The sequence below is a fragment of the Gracilinanus agilis genome, chromosome 1 (genome assembly GCF_016433145.1).
Source record: "Gracilinanus agilis isolate LMUSP501 chromosome 1, AgileGrace, whole genome shotgun sequence".
Lineage (NCBI taxonomy): Eukaryota > Metazoa > Chordata > Mammalia > Didelphimorphia > Didelphidae > Gracilinanus > Gracilinanus agilis.
In genome coordinates, this window is record NC_058130.1 from 221,416,293 (window position 1) to 221,443,350 (window position 27,058).

The following is a 27,058-nucleotide window of genomic DNA, read 5'->3' on the forward strand; positions in this document are numbered from 1 at the left end:
AAATGGCCAGATAGAAGAGTGGATCAAAAACCAAAATCCTATCGTATGTTGTCTACAAGAAACACACATGAAACAGGTAGACATGAATGGGGTAAAGGTAAGAGGTTGGAGCAGAATTTATTGGGCATCAACTGAGAAAAAGAGCATGGAGAAGCTATATTCTTACTGAAATCTTGTTCTCCTTGGCATCCCTCTGATAATGTAGCTTTCCTGGCTGCCCTTTTCAGTCCTAGCTCCACCTACACTCAGATCACTGGCTGAGGTGGGGGATTTAGAACAATTCTTGTTCCCCATTGCCACATCCACATTCTTTCCCTACCTCCATCAGTCTGTAACTTCTCTTCCTTTGAGATTCATACTATTCATATCTACTATCCAATCAAGATCCTGGTAGTTGTCTACATATTCCCACATCACACATTTTTCTCCTTCCTGGTTGTTGTCCTCTACCTGACTACTCTTTCTCTGTCTCCTTTGCTGGGTCCTCCTCTGGATTATGCCTGGCAAATGTAGGTGCTCCTTGGGGTCCTCTCCTGTGTCTTCTTTGCTTTCCACACTACTTCAGTTGGTGATCTCATCAATTCCCATGGATTTAATTATCTTTATGTTGATGATTCTCAAATCCCCCTTTCTAGTCCCAAACTCTGCTGAACTAAAATCTCACATTTCCAATTACCTTTCAGACATAAACTGGAAATTAAATAGAAATCTTAAATTCAATTAAGTCCAAAACAGAATTCCTTATCTTTCCCTAAACCCTTCCTTTCTGCCTTTCCTATTACTGTAGAGGACAAAACTATCCTCCCCATCTCTTAAACTTGTTATTACTATTGTAATAACCTGGTAGTGGGTCTACCTGCCTCAACTCACCTCCCACTCCAATCCATAAAGTACAATTGTGATTATATCACTTCTCCTGTTCAATGAAATGGCTCCATGTCATCTCCAGGATAAAATAAAAAATGTTCTGTTTGGGGTTCAAAGCCCTTAATAACCCAGCCTCCTCACACTTTTCCTTACTCCCAGACTCATATTCTTTGATCCAGTGACACTGGCCTCCTAGCTGTTCCATGAAGAAGACACTCCATTGACTCAGCTCTGAGAAATTTCTTTGGTTGTCCCCCATGCCTAAAATGCTCTCCATCCTCTGCTACGCCACTGACCTCCATGACTTTAAGTAACAACTAAAATTCTATCTTTTATATGCATTCTCTCTCAACTCCTCTTAATTCTTGTGTCTTCTTTCTGTTCCTTTCTATATGCTCTTCTATATACATACATATGTATATAGCTTGCATTGTATAGTTTGCACTTTGTCTTTCTCATTAGATTGCCTCTTTTTGCACTTTGTCTTTCTCATTAGATTGCTTCTTTTTGTATCTCCAACATGGCTCATAGTAGGCACTCAATAAATGTTTATTTTATCTATCTATCTATCTATCTATCTATCTATCTATCTATCTATCTATCTATCTATCTATCTATCTATCTATCTATCCATCCATCCATCCTATTAATCTACTCCCCTGTGGCTCCAATCATCACCTCTATAACTTTTTGGACCAAAGTGCCTTCCATGGTTAGCATCCCCCAATAGGTGTTTTTACACATATTATGGCATAAAATAACATAAGCAACTAGAAAATGAAATATTAAGGTGAATAAATAAAAAAGGCATTTATTAAATGAAACATAAAGGAAATATAATGAATAACAACGAAAGAGAGCCTCAATTCTGAAGGACTTATGACAAGGAATGCTAGCCATCTCCAGAGGAAAAAAATGTTGGGGATGGAATGTATATGAAAGCATATTACTTTTCATTTTAATTGGGGGTTTTGGTTTCATATGAGTATTATATCATAACAGTGACCAACATGGAAATAAAATTTTCCTGATAATACATGTATTATTCAGATCAAATTGTTTACCATCTGGTGGCAGGGAGTGGAAAAGAGGAAGAGAGAGAGGGATATAATGTGGATCTTATAATTTTGGAAAACATGTTGAAAATTGTTACTACATATAATTGGGAAAATAAAATATTTAATTAAAAAATCTTGAGTCTCTATAAAACTAGAAAGTATTATGTCCAGATAAGATCCATAATTACTGGCTTCTATGCTTTAGAATGACCCATGAATTTGCCTGCTTCCTAGTAAATGTGAGCCTGATTCTATTCTTTTTTAATAAATTAATTTATTTAGAATATTTTTCCAGGGTTACATGATTCATGATCTTCCCTTACCTTCTCCTCTCCCCCTCTTAGAGCTGACAAGCAATTCCACTGGGTCATACATGTATCACTGTTCAAAACCTATTTCCATATTATTCATATTTGCAATAAATAGAATGCTCTTTTAAAGCCAAAACCCCAATCATATCCCCATCAAACCACATGATCAATCATAAGTTTTTCTTCTGCATTTTTGTTCCCACAGTTTTTTCTCGATGTAGATAGCATTCTTTCTCATAAGTTCCTCTGGATTGTCCTGGGTCATTGCATTGCTACTAGTAGAAAAGTCTGTAACATTTGATTGTGCCACAATGTTTCAGTTTCTATGTATAATGTTCTCCTAGTTCTACTCATTTTGCTCTGCATCAATTCCTGGAGGTCATTCCAGATCATATAGAATTCCTCCAGTTCACCATTTCTTTCAACACAATAGTGTTCCATCACCATCAGATACCACACTTTGTTCAGTCATTCCCCAAATAATGGATGCTCTTCATATTTCATTTTTTTGCCACTATAAAAAGGTGTGGCTATAAATATTTTTGTACAAACATTTTCCCTTATTATCTCTTTGGGGTACAAACCCAGCAGTGGTTTGGCTGGGTCAAAGGGCAGGTATTCTTTTAAAGCCCTTTGGGCATAATTCCAAATTGCCTTCCAGAATGGTTGGATCAATTCACAACTCTACCAGCATAATTTTATCCTTTTTAACAGAAAGTCTAATATATTTACTTTCAAAAGGTCTCACATATGCAACAATATTTCTCTAGGCAAGTTCATATTAATGCATATCATACAGGACATTCATATCTAGTATCACTCAAAAAAAGCTCCAAAAATTGGTGAGAAGTCACAATATTGAATGAGGAGCAAAAAGTGTGTGCCAAAAATTCCTAGGGGTATAAAGAGCAACTTAATGATTTAATTACTGTGCAAGGCATTTGAAAATGGCATTAATGTTTAAAAATTTTTTAGTGATTATTGCAAAACTTATGCAAATTCCAAATTATAGTTTGCTCATGTACTGAAATGATATAAAACAGATCCAAATATAGTAAGAATACTAAAATATTTGATATCCATGTGGAAGATTATTCTTTAAAGGTTCCCAATGTCTTATGCATTCTATTCATTAGTATCTATTTGTCTTATTCTAATTTTTAGGAATTTGTTTTCTTCCTTGAGTTTTTGTGTTTCCTTTTCCATATGGTCAATCCTAGTTTTTATTTTTATCATCATCATCATCATCATCATCATCATCATTATTTTTAAAACCCTTACCTTCCATCTTGGAGTCAATACTGTGTATTGGCTCCAAGGCAGAAGAATGGTAAGGGTAGGCAATGGGGGTCAAGTGACTTGCCCAGGGTCACACAGCTGGGAAGTTTTTGAGGTCAGATTTGAACCTAGGACCTCCTGTCTCTTAGGCCTGGCTCTCAACCACTGAGCTACCCAGCTGCCCCCTCAATCCTACTTTTTAGAGAGTTGTTTTCAGTTTTTTGGTTTTTTTTTTGGCCTCAATTTCCAATGGATCGATTCTATTCCTTTGAGCAGTGATGGGCAAACTACAGCCGGTGGGCCAGATGCAGGCCCCCTGAAATGTTCTATCCTGCTGCAGGACATTATTCCTAATCTGATGAATACAATGAGTAGGATTCAATACAATGAAACTTTGAAAGAGTTGCCTTAGAAACACTGACAGACAAGCATTTTCTTTACTTTGGCCCCCTTTTTTAAAAGTTTGCCCATCACTGCCTTAGAGCATTTTCTTTTCTCTTTTTAAAAATTTGGAATATTTTTCTATGGTTACCTGATTCATGATTCCCACTCGCTCCCTTCCCCCTCCAAGATCTGACAAGCATTTCCACTGGGTTATACAAGGTATCATCATTCAAAATACATTTCCATGTTATTCATATTTGCATTAGAGTGACCTTTCAACATCAAAACTCTAATCATATCCATATTGAACTACATGATTAATCATGTTTTTCTTCTGCATTTCTGTTCACACGTTTCTTTCTCTGGGTGTGGACAGCGTTCCTTCTCATAAATTCCTCTGGAGTGTCCTGGATCATTGCATTGCTGCTAGTAGGAAAAATTTGTTACATTTGATTGTGCCATGTCTCAGTCTTTGTATACAGTGTTCTCCTGGTTCTGCTCCTTTCATTCTATATCAATTCCTGGAAGTTTTTCCAGTTTACATAGAAATCCTCCAGTTCATTATTCCTTTCAGCACAATAGTATTTCATCACCATCAGATATAACAATTTGTTCAGCCATTCCCCAATCGATGGATAACCCTTCATTTTCCAACTTTTTGCCACCACAAAGAGCATGGCAATAAATGTTTTTGTACAAGTATTTTTCCCTATTACTTCTTTGGGGTACAAACCCAGCAGTGGTATGGCTGGGTCAAAGGGCAGGTATTTTTTAAAAGCCCTTTGGGCACAGTTCCAAATTGCCTTCTAGAATGGTTAAACCAATTCAAAACTCCATTAGTAGTGTATTAGTGTCCCAATTTTGTCACATACCCTCCAACACTTATCACTTTCCTTTGCTGCCATATTGGCCAGTCAGCTAGGTGTAAGGTGGTGCCTCAGAGTTATTTTAATTTGCATTTCTCTAATCAGGAAGGATTTAGAACACTTTTTCATGTGCTTATTGATAGTTTTGATTTCATCATGTGAAAACTGCATATTCATGTCCCTTGACCATTTGCCAACTGGAGAATGGCTTGACTTTTTGTAAATTTGACTTAGTTCCTTATATATATTTGGGAAATTAAACCTTTGACAGAGTTTTGTTATAAAAATGTACTCCTGGTCTGTTGCTTTCCTTCTAATTATGGTTGCACTGGTTTTGTCTGTACAAAACCTTTTAAATTTGATATTATCAAAGTCATGCATTTTATGTTTTGCAATATTTTCTATTTCTTGCTTGGTCTTAAAAATTCCTTCCTTTCTCACAGATCTGACAGGTATACTTTGCTATGTTTACCTAATTTATGATTTCACTCTTTATATTTAAGTCATTTTTTTCTGGAGGTGATCTGTGAATTCTTTCAATTTCAATTTTATTTTCTTGTTCAAGGATCTCTGGGCAGTTTATCTTTGATAATTTCCTCATATGATATCCAAGGTTTTTTTCTTGATCATTGCTTTTAGGTAGTCCAGTAATTCTAAAATTGTCTCTCCTGGATCTATTTTCTCTGTGAGCTGTTTTTTCAGTAAGCTATTTCATGTTTTCCTCTATTTTTTCATTCCTTTGATTCTGCATCAGTTTCTTGATTTCTCATGAAATCATTAGTTTCTAGATTTCAATTCTGATTTTGAAGGCCTGATCTTCCTCTGTCAGTTTTTGGTTCTTCTTTTTCAGGAGGCCCATTTATTCTTGCATTACTTTCATTTCTTCTTGTATCACTTTCCTTTTTCCTTTCATCACTTTTTTTCTTTCCCACTTTTCCTCTGCCTTTCAGTTATTTTTTGAAGTCCTTTTTTTATTTCTTCCAGAATCTGTGTCCAATTAATATTTTCCTTTGGACTTTGCCTGTTTTTTCTTTGCTTTCACTGTCCCTTTCTGTGTCTGTAACTTGTGCTTTGTCTCCATAAAATTCTTTAGATTTAGGTGCTTTTTTTTTCTATTTGCTCATTTTTTTCTAATTATAGGTAGGCTTCAGGGAATGATGTGCTGGTCTGAGGGCTGAGAGCTCTGAAAGCCTCTCTCCCCAGGCTGATTCAATTGACCCTTGAGATGCTAATAGCTTAAAAACTTGCCTCAGCCTTAGGTATAAGCTTTTGATCTCACTCTGATCTTGACCAGGTCTCAAGTTTTTGGTCTCACTGTGTACTTGATCCCATCAGACACACCCTCAATTGTCCTGTCTTGGAGCTCTGCCCTGAGCTTTAGGCCAAAAGATCAGTACTTAGTATTTAGTAATATCATCTACTCCAAAGTGTGAATTCAGTCTTTATCCCAAGCCTAGACTAGAATTCCCTGGGCTAGGTTTGAAATTTCAAGCAGTATGGGTTGGCTTGTACCTCTATTTGTTGAGGCAGGGTTTCAAGGTCTGGATGTTGTCTCATGCATTGGTTCCCGAACCTTGGACAGCAGATGTGGGATGAGGTGGTGTGTGTGGCTCCCTCTTGGCTTGCTCTTCCCTCCTTGCTACAGCTTCTTGTTGAGTCTGCTCTTCTCTCACCCCAGTGCTCCAGAGGTTCACTGCCTACCTTTTGGATTTTTCTTTTCTTGAAAGTGGTTTCACTCTGTCTCCTTACTGGTTCTTTCACTCCTGCATTCATTTTGTGGTGATATTTTAATCTTGGAGAGTATTCTCATGGTGGCACAGAGCTATTCCACCATCTTGGCTCTACCCCCGGAACCCAGAGTTGTTTTCTTCACTGTATTTCTGTGCTTCCATTTCCTTTTGGCCTAGTCTAGCTTTTAGGGAATTGATTTCTTCAGTGAATTTCCCCCCAGTTGTTGAATTGTTCTGTCAATGTTCTTATTTGATTTTCAAATTTCTTGCCCTAGTTCTTCTAGGGGTTCTTTTGGGGCCTGACATCCTTTCACATTTTCCTTTGGGGCTTTACATGTTTCCTTTTGGGCACTGTTGTCCTCTTCTGAGTTTGTATTTTGAGCTTCACTGTCACTAAAATAAATTACTAAGGTCAGGCTTTTTCCTTTTTCTTTTGATCATTCTTCTAGTTATTTCCCCTCCCTCCTTCACTTATCTGTACAGGGAACACTCTTCCAAGCTTGCAGAGCACTTTTTTTTTTCTGGTACTTGGGGCAGGCCTGGATGCCTTTATTTCCTATGATGTGTTTCTTAAGGGGGTGGCCCAGCTGCCTTGCTCTGGAGAGGCTTGCAGCTGTTTTGCCAAGCTAGATTCAACTCCTTATGGTATCTGGTCGTATAATGTTTCATGGGCTGGGCTAGTCCCTCCTCTGCCAAGTGGCGTGGACCAGGCAGGTCCCCTTCTCTGGGCCCTGCTGCCTTAGGCACTTTGCCAATTCATTGCCTCAGGTCTTGGGGAAGTGTGTTGGTCTCCTGTCTGTTCTGCCTTTGCTACCCATGATGAGTGGCTTAGGTTGTGCCAGTCCCCAACTCTGTTGCTTTGCTGCCTCACGTGCTCTGCTGTCATATGGGAGTGCATTTGTTTCCTGTCTTCTCTGTCTTCACTATCTGTCCGAAGTGACTTTGGCTAGGCCAGTCCCACACCTTGCTTTATAAGAGTTAAGAGACTCAGGCTGTGCTCATCCCTGTTCTGCAGCTTCTTTGCCTCTGATGGGGAGGGCTGAATTCTGCTGGCTTCCAAAAATATTGTGCTACCTGAGCTACTCTCTCTTCTTATCCCAGTGAAACATGCTCCTCTTTTATTTTCTCTGTGTGTGTGTGTGTGTGTGTGTGTGTGTGTGTGTGTGTGTGTGTGAGTGTGTGCATGTGTGTAGGGTTGGAAGCAGCAGAGCATCCTTTATTCTGGCATCTAACCTCCCATCGTACAACCACCATGACACTCATTATATGACCCTGCACAAGTCACTTAACTCTGCCTTAGTTTCCTCATCTGGAAAATGAGCTGGAAAAGAAAATGGCAAACCACTTCAGTATCTTTGCCAAGAAAACTCCCCCACATTGGGTCATGAAGAATAAAACATAACTGAAATGACTGAACAACACTGACAAACAGAAATGATAAAAACATTAAAAGCACACAAAAACAGGTTAAACACTTACAGAAAAACTTTTGCAATAAACAGACTTCATAAAGTAACAATAAGATCTGTAGATTGGCATATGCAAATGGATTTGTTTAATACAACAGAAAGTGGTACACCATGCAAGAGGTGCCATGACTGTTTAATCAACAATATATCAGCAAAGAAGGATTAAACAAATGGTTGGGCTATGGGAATTTAATTATCAAAATAGAAGGGTTTAAAATTACAGAAAGGTTATTTTTAGGGAATACATACTTAATTATTGCACATTATGCAAGGAATACTCTATGATACATCTGTAGATTTTCAAAGTATAACTTAAATCTATACTATCACAATGTTAGGAAGGTAGTCAAAATAACCATGGATTCATGTTTGCCTTAGAAACTTCTCTGTAACTTCTGCAACGAAAACTCCCTTTTATTAGCTAGTCTCTGGAGTATGAGCTTCTGGTTTGTGGGTCTGGGTATCCATCTATATTTATTACGTTTGTGAAAGCTATCATACTCCCAAGTCCATACTATAGTCTCATGGTCACCCTGATTTTTTCTGGTCCTTTGACAGTTGGTAAAGATATTTAAATTTCTGGATTTCATATTTTTATAATTAGAGTACTGATAATTCCAGTTATCTCATCTGGGTCAGTTAACAATGCCAAAAATCTTGTTGCTTTAAATATTTTAATGTTGCTTTAAATCCACTATTTTGACAGACCAAAGAATTTTTTAAGACATGTGTATTTCCTTTCCAGAGCTCTGACTCAGTTGGGTTTTAATCTTTCCATATAACATATTGCCAAATAACATTGAGATGGAAAATTTTGGTGTTGTAGAAGTCATTTCTCCAGGGGGCGGGGCAACAACAAAAGGCTCTGGATTAAGTTTAAAGTAAACAAATGAAAAACCTTGTCACTGTCATTTTCAAAGGAATTAGGGTAATTTTTTCTTGGACTATTTCAAATGTTCCTCTATGCTAGCTATTGTTATATTGATTTCTGGGACAAGATGGACACCAACTTTGAGTGACAAGACCGGCAGTTCAACACCTCGGAATGTACCCAGATGCCATGAGCCAGGGCAAAAGTTCATTGGAGCCAATCCTATAAATACCCACCAGGCACAGCACATGGGGATCAGTCTGGAGCAGAACTTGGGAGGTGGGAGGTCGAGGGAGGGTAGGCCTATACCTGCAACCCAACCTGTCTTACTGAGACAGCTAGAGAGCAATCACCATCATTGTCAACAGAACTGAGAGAGAACAGTGATACTGTCAATAGCTATCCCTAATCTTTGGCTTGGCTCCAGCCAAGTCAGGCCAGAGTTTGTGAGAGGGTGAAGAACCTTCAGTTTCTACTTGATCTAGCTTTCTCCAATAGTCTTATCATTAGCTTAGAATATTAGCAAATAAGGTTCCCAAACCCTCCATCCTTTTCCCTTGTTCCTAACCCCATTAATTAGAATCAAATACAGTGTTTATTATCAAGTACCTTTCCTGAGTGGTCAATATATCAAAGCCCTTGGGAAGGGGAGATCCTTACACAGTCAGAACTTCACTGTTATTCAAACAACGCATCAATAGCCCATATCAATATCTATTCCAACCCCAGGCTGAGGAACTAGAGAGGTTAACTACACATATAAGTTCTCAGTGGTTCCCTGTCTGGGCAACTGTTATAAGGGATAACTGACAGGCTCAGTTGAGCAAGCCTGTCAGGAGAGGAGAAGCATAGCTTTTGCCAGCAGCACCTAGACAGAGGCCGTGGGTGAAAGTGTGCTCTCTCTTCCACCAAATCCAATCCATACCTTTCAAGCCTCTATCCTCTATTATCTCCCTCCATTTTTATAACACTATATGCAAAGCATAGTATTCTTTAGACCCACCTGAGTTACAATGGGCTTCTTTATTATAGTTTCTGGATATTTCTTAATAATATGCTACCAACTACATATAGCCTCCAAATGCAGGATGTTTATTTATGAATTTCAGAGATGTCAGCCAAAATCTTTGAGGTTATTATTGCTAGTGTCAAGAGATAATACTACATAAATATAATGATTTGTTAAGTCATTTAATTTCTGTCCTTGTTAGTGCCACCAGAAAACACTATATAAGTGTAATGCTTTTTTTGGTAATAAAGAGTTGTTGATCAGAAAAGGAATAGGAAATATGAGAATCCAAAAGATAAGTTGAGGAGTAAGGAGTAGATAGAACTTGGCAACATAGGAAATGAAAGAGAAGGGGAGCCAAAGGTGACTAAAATTTCTTGCTGAGAAATTAGAGGCATAGAGAGGTTATTAAAAGAAGGATGTTAGACTTCAATAAGTGTGACTGAGGAGTAAGAAAGTAAGAGAAGTTGGTTCCTCCAGAGATCCCAACATGATATGTGAAAAGCCACTGAAACCTCTCATTCCATGAATCAGGATTACACAGGACCTTGCAGCTTCCTTTATTGGACCAGAAGGCATGGAATATGATATTTTGAAAAGCAAAAGATTGAGGATTACAACCAAAGTTCACCTACCCATTGAAACTGAGTAAGTCCTCCAGGGAAAAATATGGTCATTTAATAAAATAGACGTCCAAGCATTCCTGACAAAGAGACCAGAACTGAACCAAACAAACCTAAACAACTGGAAAAACATTATTTGTCTATGGGTAGGTTAAACTAATATAATAAAAATGACAATCCAATCTAAATTAATTTACCTGTTCAGTACCACACCAATCAGAGTACCAAATAAATATTTCATAGAGCTAGAAAAATAATAATAAAAGGGAAGGTGCCTTACTCTACCTGATCTCAAACTGTATTATAAAGCACTAATCATCAAAACCATCTGGGAATAGCTAAGGAATAGAGTAGCTGATGAATAGAATAGATGAGGTACTCAACATATAGCAATAAATGACCATAGTAACCTTGTGTTCGATATGACCAAAGTTTCTAGCTTTTGGGAAAAAACTCACTCTATAACAAAAACTTAAAAAATTGGAAAACAGTAAGGACTAGAGGCTAGGCAGAGACCAACATCTCACATCATATACCAAGATATGTGTCTTATTTCACAACATAATAAATATGTAAATATGTATTACATGATAGCATATGTATCACTTACATATTAGCCACTGCATTGGGGAGTGGAGAGGGGAAGTATGGAGGGGAAAAATTTGAATTATAAAATGTCAGAAAACAAACGTTAAAATTTATTTCTGCAGGCAACTGGAAAAAATATACCAGTCTTTGGGAGGGAGAAAGATACTGTGCTAGATTTTGCAGATACAAAATAAAAAATAAAGCAGTTTCTGCCCTCAAAAAGCTTTATTCTACTAGTTGGGCAGCAAAAATGTAAGTAAACACAATGCAAACTGAGGGAAAAAATATAAACATCTGGAAGGCTTAGAGAAAGCTTTACCAGGAAAAGGAGCATCTATTCAGAGCCTTTAATGAAGATAAGGATTCTGAAGAGTTGAGGTTATTCCAAACATCGGGAATAGCTTGTGCGGATGTAGTAAGGGATGGAATAGCATCTTTGGGCAGAGCTAGAAGGCTGGCATACTATAAGTGAAGGTATGTGAAAAAAAGCTGGAACCACATGCTGGATGATATTAAATGGCAAACTGAGAAGTCTGGATTTTTTTTTTTAATAAAACCCTTACCTTCCATCTTGGAGTCAATACTGTGTATTGGCTCCAAAGCAGAAGAGTGGTAAGGGTAGGAAATGGGGGTCAAGTGACTTTCCCAGGGTCACACAGCTAGGAAGTGTCTGAGGTCAGATTTGAACCTAGGATAGTCCATCTCTAGGTCTGGCCCTCAATCCACTGAGCTACCCAACTGCCCCTTCTGTGTTTTATCTTAGAGTTAATAGGTAGTCACTGAAAGTTTAGGAACAGGGTCAGAACTGTGCCTCAGAAAATATTATCTTTAAAGTTTTTCAGAAGATGGACTGGACAGGAAAGAAAGTGGATACAGGGCCACCAACTGGCAGGCTATTATAATAGCCTCAAAAAGAGATGATTACAATATGGTGGTGGCTAGTAAGCAGACAGAAGAAAAGGGATGTCAGAAATATTCCTAAGATAGAATAAGACATGAATATGCAGTTCATAATGACTTCTTCCTTCTCTGAATAGCATTTAACAACTATACTGCCTAATATTCTATACTTGTTTCTTATGTGCAAATTAATCTTGGTGGAAGTTTCTCAAGGGAGCCTGTTTCTTATTCCCAGAGGATCTTGCATGGTGCTCACCAGATGAAACATTCAAAAGTCATTTATTGACTATCTGAAATAAAAGCAGTCATTCACCAATTCCTGAGTAGCAAGTAAATTTTGAAAGAGAATTTGAAATGAACAATATGGAAATATATTTTGCATATAATACATGTATAACTGAAACTAAATTGTTTACCAACTCTGGGAAGGAGAAGGAAGGGAAGGAGGGAGATAATTTGGATCAAATAACTTCAGAAAACATCTGGAAAATTGATGGAAATGTGGGAAATGTGGAAAATTATTACATGTAATTGGCAAAATAAAATATCTTTAAGAAAGAGAATGAGCAATTATAGTTCACTACAGGATCAGTCACTTTTTAGACTATTTTAGAAAGAAAATTTCACCTTATCCCTATTTCTCATGAAATTCTTAACTGTACAAGTTACAGCCTCCTTGGAAAGGGCATGTTAGACAAAAATCTAATTATCATTAAGCTTTTATTGCTGTAGTAATTTAGAACTATCCATGATTCTCTCCAAACAGCATGAATGTTCTTCTGAAAGGTGGGAAATCCAGTACATTTTATTTCCATTTAAAACTCTGGGATGATGCTGTCATTTCTGCAGGTGTGTTAAAGGATTAAATTAGTAGAGATGGAATTTTAAAATGAAAATACTCACCTTTAATTTCAAACCTGACTATCATATTGATCCCCATTGTCATGGCAATATTAGAGAGTAGACAGGCAGCCAGCTTTTGGTCAAGACTCATCTGGTTGTATCGAGAACTAATGAATAAGTATGGGAGGTAGGTGATGAAGTAGATGCACCCTCCTGTAGCAACAGCCATATTAGCTGAAAATTTTGAGGGGGAAAAATATAGATAATTTAAACAATATGCAATAAAAGAAGTCAAATTCTTTGGAAAATGACAAGCAATAATGGATGGAGTACTACTGTTTTTTAAGAAATGATGAGGGGATGGCTGCAGAAAAACATACCTATGGTGAAGATGGGATTAACTCTCCCCTATTATTCTTTAGATTTTAGCCACCAGGAATGTATACAACCCCCACTTAATCCTTAAGAGGGGGAGGGAAATCTATGACTCAAGTGTGCTAGCAAATGACAAATCAAAAACAAATGATTGTCCCCTGGGTAGTTTGAAGCAAAGTTTAAGTTGCCATTTGTCCATGTTTAAGTGGAAGGAAGACACAGGAAGTGATGCAAAGAACTGTCTTTTAAATAGAATGGTAACTTCCTGTGAGGAGGTTTTTCCTCTTTGAACTTGGAGGAGCTTGGGCTTGAGACTTCAGACTGCTTCCCTTTGGACTGCCATGTGGGTGAGTAAAAAGGCTGACTCCCTTTCCTTGGCTTTCTGGAGGCACTAGCCTCCAGAGAGGCCGCTTGTCTTGGAGTTGGTCTCGTGGCTAGAAGCCTTCTTTAATTAACCTCTGTAGGCCTCTTTGCTGGGGCCTCTGCAGCCCTGTCTGGTTTGGACCAGGCCAGGGTAATTTCTCTCTCTCTTTTTCCTTGTTTTCACTCTTCCTATTTGTAAATAAACTACCACAAAGTCATTCTGACTTGAGTCTTTTATTTGGAATTAAGTACTTAATTCCTGGCGACCAACCTCTTGAATATTCAGTCCAACCATAATTTTACCCCTTACACTATATGAATTGATGCAAAGTGAAATGAGAAGAACCAGGAGATCATGGTGCATAGAACAACAATTATGTAAAAAGCAATGTTGAGGGGGCAGCTGGGTAGCTCAGTGGAGTGAGAGTCAGGCCTAGAGACAGGAGGTCCTAGATTCAAACCCGGCCTCAGCCACTTCCCAGCTGTGTGACCCTGGGCAAGTCACTTGACCCCCATTGCCCACCCTTACCAATCTTCCACCTATGAGACAATACACCGAAAGTACAAGGGTTTAAAAAAAAAAAAAAAGCAATGTTGTAATGATGATCAACTGTGAATGACTTTGCTACTTACCAAGTTTCTTTAACTCTTCTAGAACATTTTGTTGGGTCTGTATCCAATGAGAATTTTTCTTGGAAGCTTTGGTTTTTAATTCTTTTTAGTTAGTTCTCAGTTGTCTCTATCTTTCCTTTTAATGCTTTTTATGGTTCTTTTTTGTTGTTTGCATTTTCCTAGTATATTTCTTGACTGAACTTTATGTTACAGTTGAGGCTCTGTTTATCCTCAAGATGGGGAGGCACCTAATCAAGCTTGTGATAATTAGATTAAATCTACCCTGCCCATCTTTAGATTTAATCACCAATGGTAAAAACATCTCCACTTAACTCACAAGTTGAGTGGTCTGTGACCCACGTGTGCTAGAGTGAGTGACAAATCAAAATTTACTGACTGCCTCCTGGGCAGTCCTAAGAAAAGCATCTGTTGTGATTGTACATGTAAACTAAGAGGAAGACACAGGAAGTGAAGAAAAAGAAGCTCCTTTAAAAGAGAGTTCAGTGAGCTCAGCTTCTCTCTTCTGGTTTGTGACTGGGACCTGGAGGAGCTCTGGAGGTGGTGAGACTGTTCTTAAACCTTTCCTTTGGAATTCCACGTGGTGAGTGTAAAGACTGAATCTTCCTGAAATTCTCTTAAGGAACTTCCCTTTCAAAAAAGACTCTGTGACTGAAGCTTTTGCTTCATATGCCCCCGCCCTCGGTTCATGGCTTGACCTTTTTCCAATTGAGGACTAGTTAGATCTGCTTGGGTTAAACCAGGGACCTAAGCGAATTATTTAGATTGTCAGGTTAATTATCTTACCTTATCCTCGCTCTAAATTTCTTAACTTCTCTCTCTTCTCATTTGTAAATAAACTTCCTTAAAAGTCATTTTGATTTGAGGTTATTCTTTAATTGGGAATTGATAATTATTAAATTCCCTGGCAACCAAACCTTTGAATATTCAACCAATCAAAAATCCCCTTTTACCCCTTACAAGCTTCAGACTTTTTGTGCTGTTTTCAAAGGTAGTTCTGGGAATTTGTAAATTTTTGGTTCTTTCAAAGTGATATGATGTGTGGAGAGAGGTATTGCTCTGCCTTTTTGGTCTGTGCTATCTTGCTTCATACATTATTTCCCTCACAATTTTAGTCTCCTTTTCTTCCAAATGAAGTTATGTGGTTTATTTCTATAATCCTATTGGTAGTTTGAATAGTACTAAATATAATGGAACAGCCTTGCTATGAATACTCCATATCTCTCCAATTACTTCATTATTAATTTCAGTAAAGAGTGCTTTTTAATGTGTGTGGATAAGTTAACTTTCAAATATTTAATGTATTTTATATTTATTTTCAATGGAATTTTGCTATTATCTTGTTTTTTGATGGTATATTGAAATGCTGATGATTTTTATGGATTTTTCTATAATCTATTACTTAATTGAATCAATCATTTCGATTAATTTGTTTGATTCTCTAGGGCTTTCTAAATAAGCCATCATGTCATTTACAAATTGGGAAAATTTTGTTTCTTCTTAGGTAATGTTTATACCTTTAATTTTTTTTCCTCTGACCTTATGGTTAAAACTGGCATTTCTCCATGGGTGGGGGGAGTGCGGGGGGTGAAGGGGAAAGTAGGAGCATGAATCATGTAACCATGTTAAAAATGAATATTAATAAATGTTTAAAAAAAACCTGGCATTTCTATATACATGACAAATAGTAGAAGGCAAAAGGGGCTTAATTCCTGCAGTTACTGAGGGTGGGTAAGTGGCATAGCAAATAAGACTGTTTGACATGGAGTCAGGAAGACCTGAATTCAAACACTGCCTGAGACATAATAGCTGTGTTATCCTGAGAAAGTAACCTAATCTCACAGACTGTTTCTTATCTGTAAAATGAGGATAAAAACAACTATCCCATAGGATTTTTATGAGGATCCAATGAGATACTAATCATAAAGTACTTAGCATGGTACCTGGCACACTGTAAGCTCCATGCTGGCTATTCTTATCATCAAGATCATCGCTTATTATTTAAAGCACAGTGAAGACTTTAAGTGATACTTAAATTATAGCTATTATTATTGAGAATAATTTTTATAATAAAAATACTAATTTTAAATGCTTGCTTATATATCCATGAGGATTGGAGATTTTGTTGTTGTTATTTATTTATAGCTTATTCTATTTAATCTTTCTAAGTCTGGATTGATTTCTATTTGTTTTTTCATTGACTTGGTTATTCTATATTTTTGTAGATAATTATCTATTTTTTTCAAATCCTCTGCATGATACAATGGAAAGGTCACCAGCAATGAAGTCAGAAGGCGTTGGTTCAAATCCTTCTTCCTAATAAACTATGGGATCTTGAATAAATTACCCATCCCTAGCTTTTGGTTTTCTTATCTGTAAAAAGAGGGAGCTGGACTAGTTTGCCTCTTAGTTCTCTTCTGGCTCTAGATCTATGATCCTATTATTTCACACAATTGTTTAATTCTATTTATTTCTTCTACATAGTTGTTGATTTACCTATTTTATTTTCCCCCTTAAAAATCAAGTTTATCAAATTTGTTAGTTTTCTTAAAATATTTATTTTATCAGTTTCACTTAAAAAAATTAATATATTTCTCCTATAATTTGAAGGAATTTGTACCTGTATATTGTAGAAGCAAGAATATAAGAATGTGACCTTGGGGATAACCATTATTATAAACAGCAAAACAGCCCTATTAAACTACACTGTTCATGAGAAAACTCACATAATACCCAAGGACAATTTTTTGATACTAAGCCTTTTTGGTTCTGTCCCTATATAACATCTGGCTAGATTTGTGTACAGTGAAGAGATCTACCACTGTCCTTTTACCAGCCAGGTCCAGTCTTCCAAGTTCCTCCAATATAAGCTATTTATGCTGGCTTGGACCCACTGTTTTTTTGTATTTTGATATCTTCTCATGACAGTGGGGCTATTCCTCAGGGGTAGGCAACCTTTTTGGCCGTGAGAGCCATAAACGCATGCGGGAGGAGGAGGATGCAGGTGGAAGGCGCTGGAATCTGGGGCTGGGGCTGAAGGGCCCCCTGGAGCACATCCTGGGGCTCTGCCTGGACTGGCAGGTTGGGAGGTGGAGCCAGATATGGCTTGAGAGCCATATGTTGCCGACCCCTGCTCTAGACAGTTTGCCCCTAACAGTATGTTTTGGGTTTGTTAGCTTACTGATTTAAAAAAATATATTTTTTAATTCATTAGCTTTTTTACTAAATATTTGAAGATACAATTTTTCCCCTCTGTGTTGCCTTTAACTCCAAAATTTGCATAATGTTTTCTTTTTATAATTTTTTTTTATTGCTTCTCTGATTTGTTTTTTGAGCCACCCATTGTTCAGGACGTCATTAGCCTCCATTTAGTTCTGAGACTTTTACTCTGTTTCTTGTATTATTTTAATTAAACTAAGGTCTGCAAAGGACCTTAATATACTTAATATTTCTCATTTTATATTTATCTTTCATGTCCTGGCACATGACCAGTTTTTGTAAAGCTACCCAGTGATGCTGAGAAATGTCCATTTAGAAGATGCCATTTTAATATGTACAAATTTGTATATATGTATAGCCTGTTGAGTTCTTTGGCTTTCTTTTTATCTTGTTATATTTATCCAGCTCTAAAAAAGCATCATTAAAATCTCATAATTTTTTGTTATAGTATTTTGTTGGAATTTGGTTAGCTTTTCTTTTATTAATTTAATTGCCTTTTCACTTCGTAAATTTGTTAGTAATTATATTTCTCCACTGTCTGTGGTGCTTATAAGCATGATATAATTCCTTTATTCCTCTTGATACTTTTTCTTGAATTTTTCTTGTCTTGTCTGAAATCATGACAATTGCTTTTGTGGAACTACCTGACACAATGTGAATTTTGCCCTAGTTCTTCATTTTTATAATGTATGTATTTTGATTTTAAAGATTTTTTTCTTGAATGTAAGAAATAAAATCCTTTTTGCCATTTAATTTTATTTGGGAGTTTAATTGGTTCATATTTAAGATTGTAATGGTTAGTTTTGCGTTTTCTTTTATTTACTTTTTAATTGATTTTTTTCTCCTTCCTCTCTTAAAAGTCAATACTTGGTCTCAATGATCACTTTAGCTTCATTACTTTGAGTTTTCTTTTTTTTTTAAATCATGTTGGGATGCAGAGTAGGACCACTTCAAATTTTTGGTATTTAACCTCAAATAGATTCTCAATGTAGTAAGTTAAATTCTTTTAATCATCTCATTTTGATTCTCTCTTCTATTCCCCAGAAAAGTTGTTCTAAATATATTTTCTCCTCCAGACTTCCTAGCCTAACCTTATCAGCTGAGGACCACCTTAATTAAAAAAAACAAAACAAAACTATTTCATTAAAATAAGAGGCCATTTGTTGTAAAGCTCCATTTTTTATAGGTTCAAACCCCTTGCCATCATTTACCATTCTCTCCTTTATTTTAGGCTCTTATGAAGATATAGCCCTCCTTGTCAAAACCAACCCTTCTACATGTACCTATGTACCTATCTCCCCCTGCTTCTATCTCTTTTGACAAACTGTGGAGAGTCGCCACTAGAATCTATAGATTCCAGTCCTATTGTTTATAAATATTTCTAAGACTACTGACTCTAAAAATACCTTTGCTTAATTCTACTATTCCTTCAAATTATGATCCTTTTTTCTCTACTTCCTTTGAAGACAAATTCCTAGAGAAATCTGCCTACTTTTGTTGCTCTTACCTCCTCTCCTCTCACTTTACAATTTGGTTTCTGACCTTATTAACTTAATTCAAACTGCTCTTTCCAAAGTTTCCAAGTTCCTAAGGGCCAAACCTTCATGCTTTCCCCCCCTCAATCATCCTTCTTGACTTATCTGTAGCATCTCACAATAGACAACCCTCTCCTTCTAGATACACTTTTTCCCTCTGCATTTCCTAATCCTAATCTCAAACCCAATCAAATCCAATCCAAAATCCAAATCTCTCAGTACTTCTACAAATTTGAGTATTTCTCTGAATAATCATTCATATCCCACTCCAAAGATATACCACACAGTGTTCTCTTCTCTCTAGTCTCCCCCCTAACTGGCCTCCAGCTGGATTTAATTATTGCCTCTATGCAGATGATTGATTCCCAGATTTATATATCCAATTCTAACCTATTTTATGAGTTTCAGCCTTGTATCATCAATTGCCTATTAGACATTTTGAAACAGATGTCTCAGACTTACATATCCAAAACATTATTCATTATCTTTAACCATAAAACTACCTCTCTTTGAAATACGTATTTCTTTCAATGACACCACCAACTTCCAGTCATTCAGATGACTAACTTCAACGTCATCTATGTTTCACTCTTCCTCAACTCCTCACATATAAATAGGTGCCAAGTCTTACAATTATATCCTCACAACCTCTCTCATCCTCACTTCATCTTTCTAGTTATAAAGACATTTCTCCCTTCTACTATTAAAATAGTCTACTTAATTGGTCTTTCTGCCTTATCTTCCCACTCCAATTCAAGTTCCATAAAGTTGCCAAACTGATTTTCTTTGAGTACAGGTCTATTACTGTCTCTCCTCTACTCAATGAATGTTGAGTCTCCAATGGCTCCCTTTACCTCTAAGATCAGATACGAACTCCTCTTTTGGGGCATTTAAAATCCTTCCCAAATAGGTTCTTTCATGCTACTTCCCTACAAAATACTTTGTATGTACTTTGTAAATAGTTTGCATATAGTTATATGTATACAATTTTTCTAGTTTTTTGCTGAGAGGTATTATTTCATCTTTATATTTGGATTCCTAGGACCTAGCACAGTGTAAGTGCTTAATAAATGCATGTTGGTTGACTATACATGTGTAATCAGATTTTGTCCCCTAGAGAAAACTCTTTAAGATGAGGTTCCTAGAAATATATTCTGTCAAAGTGGTGACTGCTTTATAAAAATTTAACAGCAATTGGCATAGTACGTTGTAGAAAGATAATCAATGGATAGCATTCTATGCATTGCAATAGAATAAAATACCATTCTGACATGCTATGGGCATAATATATACATATCAGCAGTCTGAAAAGAAATATATTTATCCATAAAAATTGGGCTAAAAGTAGTCATCAATTGAGAAATATTCCCTAACCAGCAACTATGAGCCAGACCTATTTTAGATACTGGAAGGGAATGAGAGAGATAAAAAAGTACCAGACATGGTTCCTCCTGCTTAAAAGATTACAACTTAGTTTAGACAAAAAGATATATGTAGGGGCAGCTGGGTAGCTCAGTGGAGTGAGAGTCAGGCCTAGAGTCAGGAGGTCCTAGGTTCAAACCCGGCCTCAGCCACTTCCCAGCTGTGTGACCCTGGGCAAGTCACTTGACCCCCATTGCCCACCCTTACCAATCTTCCACCTATGAGACAATACACCGAAGTACAAGGGTTTAAAAAAAAGATATATGTATAAGAAACAATTAGAGAATAATATAAAACAGCATATAATGAAGTACTCAAAAACATAAGAACTCATTAGGTCTTCAAGCAAAGATTCCATGATCATTTTGGGATGTAAAGAATTCTTATTCAGGTACTGGTTGGACTAGTTGGCCTCAGGGTCACTTATGACTGTGATTTATTGGGGAACAAGTTTAATGCTTTGCACTTAATAGGAAAAGTCACTAACTGTGAAAATGTACTGACTTCTATTTACCTTACATGAAACACTATACTTTTACTGCTTTGTTTACATAATGCTTTAGCAAAATTACTATTTAAGCTTCAAAAAGCTTTTTGAGTTTGTCAATGGCAAAGAAGTGGGTATTTCTACAATTGAGTTAATAGTTAAAAGAATTTTACATATGTAGTGGCTATGGGTGGTGGCATCAGGGTCTGGATCATTTCTAGATTTCAGAGAAATTAACAGATCTGAAGCAAGAGAAAATAAAAATGGAAAAGAATTTATGCTGTGACCCTTAATCTTTACCACTTTGACTATATACTCCACAACAATGGAGGCTAACAGGGAACAATCAAATAAATCCTCAGTGTATCTCTAAGAACTTCTAGTCTCACCTTTATTGAAGAATGTGCTGATCATGAAGCCAAAGAACATGGAAGAAAGGGCGAAACATAGCAGAAAGATAAACACCAATGATGAATCACTGTGGTGAATTATTGGTTGATCAAAAATCTACCAAAAATATTTTAAAATACATATCAGTCATATAGGTAATGCTATTACATAAAAACAAGAGAAAGATGGGAAGAGAATAAAAATGTTGCTTAAAATTCCTGCATGATTCATGCAATGAATCTAAAACTATTTAGGCACCAAAGCATAATGGATAGATAGCAGTCCTTTGAGTTAGGAGGACCTTGGATTCAAGTTCTATCTCTGACACACAATGGCTAGATGACCTTGGATAAATCACTTACTATCTAGAGCCTCAGGAAACACCTTCCACCTCATGTTTAGACCAAAACTAACAAACAAGTAGTGCCTGGAGGCCAGTGGGATGTGAAATAAAGTGGACTATTCACTTTTAAATGAACAGCAAAACCTATCCCTTAAAATTTAAGATATCATATCCTATGACATTAACCTATAGCTTTGATTAGACTCAATATTTCTAACAGTCACCGTTAACTCTTTTCATTCATAGATTTATAGAGCTGAAAGCACTCTCAGATGTCATCTAGTCTAATTCTCTTATTTTACAGATAAAGAAACTGAGGTCCCAAATAATTTGCTCAAAGTAACCACTGGTAATAAGTAGTAGAATTGGGATTTTAACCCAGATCTTTTCTCATCAAATCTCGCACCTTCTCCTATACCACCATGCTTTCTTCTATCAGCCCTCCCTTACAACAGAGTTTCAATATGACAGAAGAAACCAAATACTTGCCTGCATGAAGAAAAAGAATGTCAACAAACATATGGTAATGAGAAAAGAAAAGAGGAATGTGATGAAATAGGTACTCCAGAGCAGCCAGTTGCTGAGGCCCATCATTTGAAGGTATTCCTATGAGGGAGTTGGGAAGGAAGGAAGAAGGAAGCAATATAAACCAAAAGGCACAAAATCAAACACTTAACTGGCTACTAGTTTGACAGAATAAACTGTTAAGTAAAGCTGTAGGTCTTTTATGTACAAGCCCCTAAAATCATGCATGGAACTTTTATAGGTATTAATCATGAGGGCTATGAAGTTAGTTATAACTCTTGGTTGGTCAGTAGAAATATCTAAATCAAGCCATAGAAAGATAAGGAAGTAGAGTTCTTGGCTTGGCATATTTAACACTGAAATTAAGATAAGAATGGACTCTAGAAATCAGTTCGTCCAAAGCATGGATTTTACATTAACAATATCCTCAACAAGGAGTTGCCTAGTTTTTGCTAGACAATGTCTCAAGATAGGAACTAACTACTCATTGAATTAACCTAATATTCTAATAGGAAATGTTCCTTAAAATGACCCAAAATTTGCCTTTCTGTAACTACCATCCATTATAGATTCTTTAGAAGTTCAGAAACATACTATGAAGGCACAGAGGTTCTAGATTCAGAGGATGTGTGTTCAAATCTTGCCTCTGATACTCTCTCAACCTCCTTGGTCTTCAGTTTCCTTATTTATAAAATTAGGGAGTTAGACTAGATGGTCTCTGAGTTTCCTTCCAACTCCACGTCTATGAATCTACGATGTTTCAAGCTACAGCAAAACAGTATCCATTTCAGTTCAGTATACTGTGATAATCTATAAATCTAACAAGTAATTCCTGCTTTTAGGTTGGCTAATAGTAATTTATATCTTAAAACAATTATAGTGCTATAATATTGTATTGTGTGCATATTATAATTCTATAGTTTGGGGAAATAATAAAAGAAAAGGTTTTTGTTTTTTCAGTTTCCACAAATGGTCAGTAAAAAGGAAAGGGGTAAGCATCCAATAGGATAAGCATAAATCAATGGAAAAAAGTAAGTTACATAATGGTCCCAGAGGGAAGAATCAAAACACTTCTTGTTTAACACTTATTTCCTTCACTTCTGTTAAACAGAAACTTGCCCTCTTTTGAAGTCCCCTCAACCACCCAATCCAAGTTATTTTAACTATAGTATGTCCACCCCCAGGTCATTTTTTTCTTCCCTTCTCATGGAGTTCAGTTTCTAGATCACCATCATCCTCTCTTCTACAAATCCTGGCTTTATAGTAGGGGGATTTTAATTTCCCCTTAAATCAGGGATTCAACAAACCTCAAGGAGTCCACAGAGAGAATTCAGGGGGTCAGTAAACTTGGACGGAAAAGATTACACTTAAATTTTAATTAACTTTTGGTTTCCTTTGAAAAACTATATATTTTTTCCTTAAAATGTAAAAAACATTATTTTCAGACAAAGGTCTATAGGCTTCAATTGACTGCCAAAGAGATCCATGACAAAAAAAATGATTAAGAACTTAATGCTCCATCAAATTTTCTAATTTCCCAATTCCTCAGTCCCCTTAAATCCTTTGACCTACTGTTTTAATCCACGTCATACACATATAGGGAAGACAAACACATTAGATCTCACCATAACACATAAACACTATTTCTGTAATTAGCATCTCTAATGGAAGATACACAAGTGTTATATATTGTATATGTGTTTGGAAATTTTCTATAACAGTTGTGATTTTTCTTTCTCTAAAAAAAACTGTTTGTAATATTAGATGGCCCTCTGAGAGGAGGAATGGGAGGAATACTTAGGAACACTATAGTGATGTAAAAAAGCAGAAGATATTAATAAAAATACATAAAAATAAACTCTAATATTCCCTTATTTGACCATATCTTACCATTTAGTTTCTTACTATGCTTCACTCCTCTTCTATCTGATCCTTGCCCTCATAAAGATCCTTATTAACTCTATCCCTTCCTTAGTGTTCTTTCAGGTCAGTCACATCTGCTCTGACTTCACTTTCCATCCTCTCCAGTATTACCCCAATAATTAGTTATTTCTTTGCTATACTTGCCTCTGCTCTTGAATATTCTGCCCTTTTGCCTTGCCACTTTCCTGACCAAAATTAGCTCTGGACTATTTTTACAAATTTTGTTCTCATAACAATTATGACTGGTCCTTACTGAGTAAGACATTCATTTTATGACTCCATAATTCTTTATCATTCTCCACAGAAGCTATTTCAAAGCTTTATCTTCCCTTCTGAAGCAAACCAATATCTCTGCCTCTACTTTCTCTCTCCACTGAGCACTTTGCTTCTTTACTAAAAAAAATGAGACTGAGGAAGAGGAAAACAAAAATTTAGAAAAAGTATAAGATCATGACTGGGAAATCTAAGGAAAAACCACGGTGAGTGATTTTCTCAGCTCAGTTCATCTTAGGAAGACAGAGAAAGTTGTGTGGGCACAAGAAAGGCATTACAAAAGTGCTTTTTAGCCCAAGAACTGAACTGGGTCCTGCATTTGTGTACTAGGAAAAGAAGCAGGAATGGTCATAGGCCTGAGACTGAGTGCTAGGAAAAGAGTAGGAACAGAAGTGTATAGTAGTTATGTAGACTCCAAAACTGGGTCTAGGATTCAGTCTCCAGCTGTTTGAGGCCTGTGACTAAGCAACCAGAGCAGGGACAAGAGGAAGATGTTAGTTGTTACTAAATCTTCTAGTAGATGAAATGAGGCTAACGGTAGCAGCAGACTACTGGAGTTCCAAGAAGGAATAACACTATAATTGGCTTGCCCATAAATCTAGGTCAGGGGTTTGTAAAGTTCAGGTTAGGAAGGCAACCATCAGATTTTGTACTAGAATAGCTCACTTTGGTCATAATACAAATATGCAGGTTCCCAGTTTGAATTACCCCAAGATTCTTTTTTTTTTTTTTTTTTTTTTAATTTTAAACCCTTAACTTCTGTGTATTGACTTATAGGTGGAAGATTGGTAAGGGTAGGCAATGGGGGTCAAGTGACTTGCCCAGGGTCACACAGCTGGGAAGTGTCTGAGGCCGGATTTGAACCTAGGACCTCCTGTCTCTAGGCCTGGCTCTCAATCCACTGAGCTACCCAGCTACCACTACCCCAAGATTCTTGAAGGACACAACTCAAGAGAAAACAACATGACCCAAGAAAATACAAATCAGGAACAAGCAAGACATAGAAATCCTTCCATAAATTTGCAGAGACTGGCCCTAATGCAATTTCACAATTTAAAAATAAGGTTGGAAATATGAATAAACAAAAAAAGATTCCAATGATAAGGAGTTATTATAACAATTGAGATACCCAAGACATAAACCCAGAAGAAAAGAATGACTCTAAATATCTATGTTTCACAGAAAAACACAGCTTGATCACGAGATCAACTAGATATCTAGAAGAAATGAAGCAAGAGTTTAAAAATATTATCAGCAAATAGGAATAGCTTTATCTCATTTTTGCCTCTCTTATACTTTTAATTTCTTTCTCTTGTCTCACTGATATGGCTATCATTTCTAAAACTAACAAATAACAAAGGAAGGCTGACATCATTATTTTAAACCTGAATTTATTGTGAAAATACCTAATGCTGTTGTTCTCATAGTTTTTAGTCTCAGGACCCCTTCACACTTCAAAAATTATTGAAGACCATAAAGGGCCTTTGTATATGTTGGTTAGATCTATCAATATTAACTGTACTAGAAATTAAAACATCTTTTTTATTATTACTGGTTGTGTGACCTTAGGCATGTCACTATTTGTCTCAGTTTCCTCATCTGTAAAATGCACTGGAGAAGGAAATAGCCAACCACTCCAGTATCTTTACCAAGAAAACCCCAAATGGAGTCATGAAAAGTCAAACATACCCCCCCAAATTGAACAATAACATTATAAAATTTAGCATAAATAAGTTATGTAAACTTTGCCCATTATTGAGGAATGTTTAAACAAACTATAGTATGTGAATGCACTGGAATATTAATATGCTGCAATAAACAACAAATATGGTACATACAGAGAAGCATGGAAAGATTTTTGTGAACTAAATGGAAGGGAATTTAAAGAGGCCAAAAAACATAAAGGTAATGATTATTAAAAAAAATAATAAATGGAGATAACTCCCATCAAGAAACAAAAAAAATGAATATTGAGAAATTACTGAGAGTAAGTATGTTCAAAAGAAGAGAAAACACAGCTCCCCTATTCTTTTGCAAAAATGGAAGCTCCAAGTGTATGGAACACTGCATATATTTTCAGATTTTTTGAGGTATTGACTCATGTGGCCGATTATTTTTTTCTCCATCTTCTTGTAAAAATGATTCTTTGTTATGATAGTCCTCTGAGACAACTGAGGGGAAGTACATAAGGGGAAATTTAGGTGATATAAAAATAGACAATATCAATAAAAACTGAAGAAGTCTAAAAAAGAAAAATCTTAGGAACATCATAGCTAAAATAAAAAGTTTTCAGGTCAAAGAGAAAATACTGTAAACAGTTAGAAAGAAAGAATTCAAGTACCAAGGAGCCATAGTCAGAATTTCACAGCATTTAGCAAATGCCACTATGAAAAATCAGAGAGTATGGAATGCAATATTTCAAAACACAAAAGGTAAAGGCTTATAATTATGAATTATAACTAGCAAAATGTCAAAAAATATTTCAGGGGGCAAAATGGTTCTTAAATAAAATAGAGGACTTCTAAATATTCTTGATAAAAAAAAATGAGACCTGAGTGGAAATTTTGAAATATAAGGACAAGATTCAAAAGAAACAGAAAACAGTAAATGGGCCCAAATAACTGGAAGGGACTAAACAATTTTTAAGTATTACATTCATAATGACAGTTGGAGATGATATGTATCCCCTTAGAACTATGATGTCATTGGGAGTCACAGAGAAAAGTTTAATAAGAAAGAGGGCCCAGAAATTATTTTGTTCTGTTTTGCTTTATTT

At 36.3% G+C, this 27,058-nt stretch overlaps 1 protein-coding gene across 1 annotated transcript in view; it reads right to left on the bottom strand.

Annotated features, from left to right (window-relative positions):
- Window positions 1-27,058, bottom strand: part of LOC123234361 (phospholipid-transporting ATPase ABCA3-like) — a 208,750-nt gene that overhangs the window by 144,819 nt on the left and 36,873 nt on the right. Inside the window, 3 exon segments of the mRNA XM_044660271.1 lie at window positions 12,858-13,031; window positions 21,218-21,335; window positions 22,051-22,167. Of these exon segments, the coding sequence (XP_044516206.1) occupies window positions 12,858-13,031; window positions 21,218-21,335; window positions 22,051-22,167 (409 nt within the window).